This window comes from Telopea speciosissima, chromosome 11 (assembly GCF_018873765.1).
Source record: "Telopea speciosissima isolate NSW1024214 ecotype Mountain lineage chromosome 11, Tspe_v1, whole genome shotgun sequence".
In the NCBI taxonomy this organism is placed as follows: domain Eukaryota; kingdom Viridiplantae; phylum Streptophyta; class Magnoliopsida; order Proteales; family Proteaceae; genus Telopea; species Telopea speciosissima.
Genome location: NC_057926.1, coordinates 3457801 through 3468601, shown reverse-complemented (window position 1 = coordinate 3468601; position 10801 = coordinate 3457801). Strand labels below are relative to the sequence as shown.

Genomic DNA, 10801 nt, shown 5'->3' with positions numbered 1-10801 from the left:
TGTTTATTAATGTCACTTCTATAATCTCTGTCTTTCAATTTTTTATTCATGTTTGAATTGTTTATTATTTAATTTTTTTTTTATTCAATCCTATTGCAATCCCTCTTGTCACCTAGTCCATTTAGTAATCAATATCGATTTTCACTTGAGTGCAATTAGAGTGTCTCATTGTTTCACTTGAGTTAGGAGGGTAAATTAATCATATAATTAGGAAAAGATCGCTGCCTGGTCAAGTGGCCCCTACACCAGCAAAGGGGCAATTGGAGCGAGCAAGGCATCACCATAGATTGGATTTTTTATTTCACAGGGAGTGGGTTGATAATTTCCCATGTTCTTGTGTCAGGGCACAGGATCCAGGATCCACACGGCGAGGCAGTATTCTATTTCCCTTAAAATTATTTGAATGTCCCCAATGATTTTCATTGCCTCCTTCCCTAAAGATGGAGAGAGACAGGAGCTCATTTCTACATCTTAAGAGTTCGACTACATGCTTGCAGAAGAGTGTTTTGAGACCAGGCCCAGCCAATTGAACTCACTCCTATATTTCTGCATCTCAAGAGTTATCACTGCAAATCCCACAACATGCTTGTAGAACCTGTGTTTTGAGACCAGACCCAGCCAATTGAATTCATTAGCACAACACCAAGTTTCAAAACCAGTTGACCTGTCAACATTTGTAAGACACCGAAGTTGTTTATGCTTTCATGCATCACTTATCAAGTGATTCATATTGGGGTGGAAGAAATAAAACAAATGAAAACATAAGCATAGATCATTATAAGTAAGAACATGTCGTTTTTCGTTTATTCTCTCTAGTTATTTTCTTTTTCCCTTCTTCCCCAACTGCAGCCAATGATATCTTCCTACATGTGGAAGTCTAGTCTTTCAAATGACTGAAACTAAATAAGATGGCTCAGCATTCAAAATCAGAAACAAACATCAGCAGAGGAAGTCTCAGCTGGCTTGAATGGAAGCAGGTCCCATTTAATCTCCTGTGCCCCACAGTGTCCAGATGTAATGCCACCAACCTGCCCTGGAGTGGGCTTGCCAACGACAACTTTTGTAGTCTCTCTTTGTGACAGCAACTCTGCCCTCTGAGCTATTGATTTCAGGCGGATCCGTTCAGCTCTGGAACCAATAACCTGACCTAAGATTGAGGCTGCAATGGTGAAAGCCATGGCCGTCTTGGGCATCAGAACGGACTTCCTTAGCATAGCTATGAATGGCACAGCTGCATGCACTGCAACAAACCATGATGGCGAAAATTTACGCGTGTGCTCCCTCCATATACCGAGCGGTACATTAGCTGCCATGCCCAATAAACCAATCACAAGCATCTTTGATGATAAAGCCTGGGGGCGGAGGGTCTTCACAAAGGACGTACGAGCCAGCGCAGCTCGGGCTGCAACTATTGCAGGTGGGCACTTAAATTTCATGCCTGGAGGTGGTTGAAGAGCTTTTGCAACAATTGGCACAACATGGCTTACAGCCCTGTAAGACTTAGCAATTGGGCAGTTACCAGTCTCAAGCCATTCATTACTCAGTGCCTCATGGTTTGAAGAGTCATTGCCCTGAAGATCCAAATGAACATATGTCAGACGCCTCAGTAGAATAAATCATTTGTTATCTCAATACATTATGAAACAGTATTTGTAACCATAAAATGGGTAGCATTAATCCACCTGCGCTTCTGAAGAAGGTTTCTTCTTCTTGGCTGAATTGGATTTTCTTTCCTGGTTCTTCCACATCTCAGAAAAGGAATTGAAGCTGAAGGGACCTCCTGGCCCAAATGCTGAGAGACTGATAGTAGCGGCTTTCGCTGCTAGGGGATTAAATGGGGCAGCAGTCTCAGGCTCAGGCTCCATATTCTCAGAATGAGAATATGACCTGCCTGAGAGGGGGACTACACCATCCTTCCCATGGAAAAGCCTAAATGCCATATCAAAGTTAGGACCATCTTCAAAGATTGGACCTTTGGCTCCCCGTCTCTGAAGAAGATAAGCACATGGATACAAGGTGTTATTTAGGCACAGCAACTTCATTATATCATCATACATAAATAAATGAAAAAAATAAACTCGTACAACTGGAATGTTCCACAGTGATTTTGCATAATAATGGTTAACCAAACGATAGATTACAAAAATATTAGATAGGATTCAGCACAAAGATACTCACAGGCAAGGGGAAATTCCTTGGAGAGAAGGAAAAGTTGGTGTGCTCATTAATGTTCCTTAGGAATGGACATCTTTGAATGTCAGGAAGATCATTGCATTGCTCATTCAACAGTGTCTCTTCACTTAAACCTTTAAAGAAGAACTCCATGTTTCCTTTTGCAGACTGGATTAGGCTGTAAAGAGAAACAGATAATTCAATAAGAGGCATATTTGCAATAGGCCCATTCCCAAAAAATTAGTAATTTTATTAAATAAATTAGTAGGAAAGGGACATTGAAAGTCTTTCTAACATTGTCAACAGCCATGAACAGAGACAAAGAGCATTCAATTTTTTATGATCAAATCACCATTGAAGAATAAGCACAGATCCCTGAAGTCCTTGAGAGAAATCAGAAGAGGAAAGTGGGTGACAACAACAATATCTAGATGATCTACAGTTTGTTTCACTTAATGACTAAATTTTGGTTCGATCACTATGACCCTCCTCAGACCCTGCAGTGGTGGGAGCTTCATGCACTGGGTACGCCTTTTTTCTTGAACTAAAATTTAGTCAGCCACCTCACCTCCTCAATGGATCAGTGCATGGAAACTGATTCATTTGATCACATTTAACAACTTATACTCATGCCAAGAATAGAAAAGCAGTCTTTTGACAGAAAAAGAAATGATTTAGCATCATAAAAGAAAGACAGTGCATCTTATGTTAGGTATTCAGTAGTGTCTACTGTCTACCCAAGAGAAGATTCATATATAGGTTGCCCAATTTAATTTACCAAGTTTTAAGGACACATGAACGGTCCAAATAATGCAGAACTAATTTACAGAATAGAGGGTTTATTTCCATGAGATATCTTCATTGATGGTACTGACACATACGATTCTTGTTATTTGTGGTGCTGACTCCAGCTCTTGAACAAGACAACAACAAAAACAACTCAGCCTTATCCCAACTAAATGGGGTCGGCTTAATGGATCCTTGCCCTCCAATCAGCTCTATTCGAGGTAATACTTGATACAAGGCCTGACACATACGATTCTTGTTCTTTGTGGTGCTGACTCCAGCTCTTGAACAAGACAACAACAAAAACAACTCAGCCTTATCCCAACTAAATGGGGTCGGCTACATGGATCCTTGCCCTCCAATCAGCTCTATTCGAGGTCATACTTGATACAAGGCCTAAGCTATGCATGTCTTTCCTTACTTCTCCTAAGGTCATTTTAGATCTACCCCTGGCTCTTTTAGTTCCTTCAATCTGAATTAAATCACTTCTCCATACTGGAACATCCTAAGGCCTCGGTTGAACATGGCCTTGCCACCTCAAATGACTTTCTCATAGCTTCTCATGTGTCGGAGCTACTCCCAAACCAGCTCAAATATGATCATTCCTTACTTTATTCTTCCTAGTTTTGCCACTCATCCATCTCAACATCCTCATCTTGTCACTCATCCAGCTCTTGAACAAGAATGGAAGTTAAATCCACCAAACATCACTTCTGTTCCTACATCTCCTATTCAAGTGTTTCAGCATTAATCTTGACCTCAAAGTTGTAAGGTTTTGAGTTTTTAGTTTCATTAGTGCATCACCTGAAACCATGGACCCCTATCCTTATAAACCAACCATTGTCTACATTTAAGCGGATGTGCTTAATTTTCACGGAATTGGGTGACCAAGCAAATGCATGTTCTTGACATCTTCTTTCTCTACTTCCTCTTGCTTCTATTCGAGGTCATACTTGATACAAGGCCTGACACATACGATTCTTGTTCTTTGTGCTGCTGACTCCAACTCTTGAACAAGACAACAACAAAAACAACTCAGTCTTATCCCAACTAAATTGGGTCGGCTACATGGATCCTTGCCCTCCAATCAGCTCTATTCGAGGTCATACTTGATACAAGGCCTAAGCTATGCATGTCTTTCCTCACTTCTCCTAAGATCATTTTAGATCTACCCCTGGCTCTTTTAGTTCCTTCAATCTGAATTGAATCATTCCTCCGTACTGGAGCATCCAAAGGCCTCTGTTGAACATGGCCCTGCCGCGTCCAATGACTTTCTCATAGCTTATCATGTATCGGAGCTACTCTCAAACCAGCTCAAATATGATCATTCCTTACTTTATCCTTCCTAGTTTTGCCACTCATACATCTCAACATCCTCATCTTGTTACTCATCCAGCTCTTGAACAAGAATGGAAGTTAAATCCACCAAACATCACTTCTGTTCCTACATCTCCTATGCAAGTGTTTCAGCATTAATCTTGAACTCAAAGTTGTAAGGTTTTGAGTTTTTAGTTTCATTAGTTCATCACCTAAAACCATTGTCTACATTTATGTGGATGTGCTTAATTTGCATGGAATTAGGTGACCAAGCAAATGCATGTTCTCGACATTTTCTTTCTCTACTCCCTCTTGCTCCTCCTTCAATAATAGGTACGGTGGTTTCAGGTCGGAAAAACCATCATTTCCTTGCAAAAAACATCCTCATGATTAAAATGATTTAAGAAATAAATTTAAAAAATGCCACTACTTTACAAGAAACCACCTTGGTTTATTTTACTGTTTTTTATGATCAGAATGGTTTCAAGAAATAAAACCAATCTTACTCGTAAACCACCATGTTTTTCTGTCCTTGAAAATTGCATTTTAAAGAAACCACTTCTAGTTTTGACAAAAACTAATTTCCACTTTGTTTCTTTTAGAAAACCAGTCCCTATTTCACTAAAATCTCTCTTGGTTTATTCACTCTATTATGCAACCTTTGTAATAGGTGAGGGGATTTTATCTTTAATTTGTGGGTAATTCATTTCAAAGTATTAAAAAAAAAAAAAAAAAGAAGTCACTTTGTACAATGCTTAAACCCCTCCGACAAAAGAAACCAAAAAAAAAAGGGTGATTTGATTTTTTTTTTTCCTTATTTGAAGATAAAGTACTTCTGCTTGAATAGAGAGAGAAAATTGCACCTCCCAGTGAAAAGAGAATTTCCCTTTTGGTCTCTCTTAATAAAAGTAAGGAAATTTACCTTTTTTTCCTTTTCGACTCACTTGCCCTTGCTTCATCACCACTAGCACTTCTTATTTGACTTTTATTTCAATTACTTGAGCAGAAATCTACTTGCATGGTCTGATCCATGACCAATCGTCAATAGCTTACTTAGGATGTAAGCAAGTCAGTTTTGAGCTTGGGTCCACATAGATACTAATCTAGGTCTGATTATTAATAAGAGATCGGAATCCAACTAAGACTTAGCAATAATGGATGGGAGAGCATCATGTAATTCTATTATGTAAAATAAGATAGAAGTATGAAATGCCATGGTTCGTGAAGGACTAATCACAAACCACAGGGTTCTTCGGCACTGAGGAAAATGTGGCATCCCTAGCTACCAATAAGAAAGTGGCTTTCCCTCCAAAGAAATGGAAACTATGACCTTCCAAAGGAATCTAACGAGACACTCCAATGCTCTCCAACAAAATGAAACTATATATATATATATATCTTTTAAGGGCTGCATTGGGCATACGAGGCGCTGGGAAAGATTGTATACAGAGAGAGGATGCAGAGCTTGGAAGAACATGGCATTAAAATGGGAGAGAAGAACAGGGCATTAAAATGAGACAAGAATATCAACATTAAAATGGGAGAGAATAAGAATATAGCGCTAAATGAGAGAAGAACAGGCATAAAACAGCAAAAGACATTATTGTTTGTGGTCAGAACTTGGAAGCTGTTGAGACATTTCAACTCTTGATGTAGTTTTTGTACATCAAGGACTGATTTCATCTTGGTTTTGGTTATTCATTTGGGATACAAAATAGGCAATACTTTGCTGGTATCTTGCATTTCCCTCTTTTTTTTAATCTTTTGATGATAAATCATGTTGAGGGACAAATTTTAGTCAATGCTCCTGTTAAAACTTAATTATGGTTGTTCATTTGCAACAGTATTTGGGGCTATAGTTGCTGTGATGTATTCGTGCATTTCCCTCTATTTTTGTACACTTCCATTGATAAACTGTGTTGATGGAAAAACATATTAGTCAATGTTTCAGTTGTTACCTGTTAATCACCTAGAAGGTTTTCTACTTTTTCCATCATTTTCACACGTTTCAGGTTTGGTTCTTATTATTAGGGTAAAACTTCTCAGGACAGCCCATATCAATAAGCTTATCTGGTCTAAATATCTACGACTTAGCAGATGGGGTGACCCATATTTTGTGGACAGGTAAACCCTAGACTCCCTACTCACATGTAAAATTTCAGTGGAACAGGGAGCCAAATGGCACAATAGCAGTTTGAAAATTCAGGACGATAGAAGAGCGCACAGTAGTGGTGGAGTAACATAGCCGTGCATCTCTCTCCATAGGAATGCATGCCAATACACATGAGCTGTATTTGATTGAATTAACTCTGAAATTTGGCACGTAGCTAATCCAAACCATCTATTAGCTATCCAATGGTCAGAATTACCATATCATCATTCCACATGGCACAATCAGGATGGACCACTTTGATAATAATATCCAAGTAGAGCACTCATAATGCAGGCTTGGTTTAAATTTGGACCAGATGTATTCGTTTGTGTTGGGGCTTAGTTTTTAGGTTTTATTGTTGTAATCGATTGAAATATAAAACCCAAAAGTGGGTTTTTAAGGGGTACATAGGAATTAATATTTTATTAGTGGATACCATGTAGGTGATAGTTGGGCATAGACTATCTTATACTTAAATCCTTAGTTGTTAGTCTCTGAGTTAGTTTAAAGCAAGGAAGGAATAGATACAACTCCTTCATTCAAGGAAAATTCAATGAAAGTATTGCAAGACACTTCAAAACTATATCTCTCGATATGATAAATCTCTATTAACGTTCAAATGTGCAAGTATGCAAACTCTAACGCATAAAATGGTCGTGATGAATAGAAGAGTTAAAAACTGGTAGTCATTATAATTGTTTGAGTTCCATGAGAAGTTTTTCAAAAAAGAAAAAGAAATAAATTAATTACTTAATGCAGGTCTTCCATCAGCTAAAATGCACAATACAAATTTAATGTAGAACTGGAATGAAAGTTCAACTTGTTCCAAAACAGGATCTGAATCAGGGGAAAAGAGGTTCAATTCGATGGGGTTAAGGCCGGGATGGTTTAATAAGATATGGTATAGTTCAAGGGTGAGGGTAATGTAATTAGAGGGAAATAGGTATAAGGAAAATAGGGAAGTCAAGGGGTGATGCAACAGATCTGCAGCAGGTAGTAACAATGAGTTTCAACTGGAAAGGGGATGTCTCTAATGGCGGGAATGCTTAAGAAGAATGAGAACAATGATTGAAGAGTAACCTCCTGGGCTTCCCACCGCAAGGAGTCAGCTTGGATCACACACCAGCTCCATCACCAAGGATCGAACACCATGGAATTACTTCAAAAGAAGCACAACTTAATAGCAATATTGGATGGCAAAACTTCTCTTCTTGGCTGAAAACAGCCTTACAAATATATAGAAGCAAAAAGCTTCCAAGAAAAGGACACCAAACCCAACTTTCCTAATACTTGACTTTAGGAAACCACCTACCAAACATTGACTTATTACTAACAACTATTGACTTATTACCACCAACTATCCACCTAATTTTGACATAAGAGTCTCCCTTTGACATTGGAGCCTTCCTTTGACAACACTTCCACCAATTATCCACCTACTACCCACACATAACACATGATCTTAAAACATAGATTGACTAAACCCAACTTGCATGGGTTGGGCCTTAGTCTTGGGTCTAGGCCAAGCCCATTAGGACTTGGGCCTATGATGTTGGTTCTGATCCACATCAATAGGCCTAGCCCATTAAGGTTGGGCTAATCTTCATCACACAGGCAGCAACCTTCTTCTTTTTCTTCCTTGAGTACACCCTTGGTTTTGCATCAAAATCACAACCAAAATTAACTTCACCGAACAATTGGTTACCACCTGTCTCACTTTCTCTTTGTAAAAAGAATACAACTAGAGACCTGAAGAGACAGTGAAATTTATTTTCTAACCGAAATTCAAAGAAGACCAAACTTAGCTAAATGGTTTTTACAACCTGAAGAGACGGTGAAATTTATTTTCTAACCGAAATTAAAAGAAGACCAAACTTAGCTAAATGGTATTTACAATTAGCCATGCATCAATTCTGCCAATTAGACCTGCACATTTAGTGGCCAATGCACAACTAATAGCTCAATAGTTTAGAAGAAGGAATTCTTTAGCCACTCAACTCCCAAAATGGACATTTTGAGCCCAAGAAACACCTCCACCTAGTGATCAAAAGTGATCTACTCTAACCCCTTTTTCATCAATTCCAAAAAAAAAAAAAAACAAAAGCCAAATGGTAATAGTTCTGTATTTTTCTTTTTTCCTCTTTTTTTTTAAATTTAATTCTCTGCATCATCCTATATCATGAGTCCTCTTTCTCTACTCATAGACATATAATATCTTTTCCAGGTTGGCTCCCAAAGTTTTCTTCTCTCTACTACTATTGATGACCATAAGACTGATGCCAATTCTGCTTAATATCCATCTCTATTCTTGAAAAAAGTCAACTTACAGTGCTTAGTTCTCAAGTTACAAATTAAACTTATCTTGAGTTTTTAGTCCTAAATAAATAAAGCATGTTTATACTGGACCAAAACATAATCATTTTGAGGCACTTGAATCAGGTCCTCTTTAAGGACTCTTTGAGATCCTGTGAATAGAACAGCTAAATAAACAGGCTCCAACAGGAACCAATTCACTAGGAGGCCCCTCATGTTGATGTTCTATCCCTTAACCGGGTCCAAATAAGCACCCATACTCACCTTGTATTGGAATGACTACCCTCTTTTTTCACTGATCCATTGTTAAGAAAACCAAACTTTCACTCAACATAATAATATGTTTCAAAGGCATATAGCAGGCTGCAGTGATCAATATTGATAAATTTTCTATGCTGACCATAGTCTTGCTTCAACTACAACCTGAAATTTAACAAATAGTAGCTCCAGGGCCACCTCATGTGGGTTAATATTTGCGGGTGAAGATAGGACTTGTTCCTTCAGTTAGAAGCCATGTTTACCAGTTACTCAATTTTTTTTTTCTTTCTTTTTTTCTAATAAGTTTCTTCTCTGTTAAACGGGCCAATTTAAGCTTTATTACTCCATGGGACAGCCCAAAGAAGTTGGGTTTTAGGAGGTTAATTTCATAGCCCAAGCAGCAAAGAGTGGAATTTGGAAATTAGGAGGTATGGACCTGTGTCTTGATGCCTCTCTATCACTGCATAAAGTCTGAACCAGGAGGATCATCAGCTGGCTACATGACTGATTCCAAACACGTACTGAAATTAATAATCTGTTGGGATCATCTTGGCCTTACCCTTTGTATACCAAATCTATTGGTAGGACTACCGTCTCTGTAATCACCAAAGGTGGATGGACCTCTCTCAATTTTTAGTTCAGTGCATTGTTGAACAAAGTGTAACAGGGACACTTCATTTCCCAGTACTAATTGTGTTGGATGCAATGTATTTGCTTCCATACTGTGTAAGTTTCAACCACTCTCATATCAGCTCAAATTGTACATGGAAACTGTGCCTATGTCCTAGCTAGTCTTATTGAATAACCCCATTTGTTTTTCAATCTAACTTTACCTGAAGCTCTACTACAACATAGAAATTATCACTTCTAACTCATGCTTACAGTACGACAATTCAATCTGCTACTGTTTCCACATCTCAGAAAGTGCATCTTCGCTTATGAAAAGAGCATGCATATTTACAAAAAGTATGAGTTAGTTAACAAGGTTATGATATTGACAAATTAAAGAGAGATCATTAACACTACAAACCCAAGACCTCATTAAAACATCAAGCTTTGTAATCACAAAGCAAGCAATCATTCTGCACTGAAAACCGTATAATTTCCTCAAACCACAACATATTAGGCAAAAGTTTTAACTGCAACCACTAATTTTTCGGTAAATTAGGGGAGAAATCATGAAAACTAAAAGATCAGAATTTGCAAGCAAGGATGCATGCTTACCCGTTCTACCTTCCCAATTGATGCTGGGCGCTATTGCTTAAATCTGCAATTAATCAGCAAAATAATGAGCAGAACTGATATTAAAAAAAACATAGATTGAATCAAAACAAACAGAAACTCATATTTTCTTGCTGAATTGAACCCCCCCAAAAAAGAATTATAAGTTGAATGAAGAAGAGATGGAGAGGATTTACCTGAAACGCTTCCGAACCAACGACGTGTGGAGAACACAGTTACCTTCAATCACAGCCTCTTATCAGCCGTTAGAAATCAAAGGCAATTGGGTTGAATATGACGAACGACCTTATCTCAGTCTTTAGATCTGTGCGAATAATCAGAGATCTTGGTCGCCGTTGAAAAGAGACGAGTTCTGAGCTTTCTCCATTCAGCATCTGTTACCATATAGAGGTATAAATGTATAATACGCGAGACACAGTTGTGTGAATTTTGACTTTTCGAAGAAGAATGTCCATTTTTTTTTCGTGATTATTGGTGGTAGTAGTTGAAAGTTGAAACACGGCGTTTGGACGGTTTGGTACAACAAATCATGTGATTTTGGAGGTTCACGTGGCTTATGTC

The 10801-nt window shown here is 38.2% G+C and overlaps 1 protein-coding gene across 2 annotated transcripts; it reads right to left on the bottom strand.

The window, feature by feature from the left end:
* Nucleotides 1–745: 745 nt before the first annotated feature.
* LOC122645463 lies at nucleotides 746–10436 on the bottom strand. 2 transcript variants are annotated; one of them, XM_043838768.1, is made up of 5 exons: nucleotides 10417–10436; nucleotides 10223–10265; nucleotides 2179–2350; nucleotides 1683–1988; nucleotides 746–1571 (listed from the first exon to the last, which is right to left on the bottom strand). In XM_043838768.1, the coding sequence occupies exons 3-5, from the start codon at nucleotides 2323–2325 to the stop codon at nucleotides 927–929; spliced, it is 1098 nt and encodes a 365-aa protein (XP_043694703.1). In that variant the 5' UTR covers nucleotides 2326–2350; nucleotides 10223–10265; nucleotides 10417–10436; the 3' UTR covers nucleotides 746–926. The 2 variants fall into 2 exon arrangements, with proteins under 2 accessions (XP_043694703.1, XP_043694704.1); XM_043838769.1 differs by lacking the exons at nucleotides 10223–10265; nucleotides 10417–10436 and adding an exon at nucleotides 7178–7197.
* Between the last annotated feature and the right edge of the window lie 365 nt (nucleotides 10437–10801).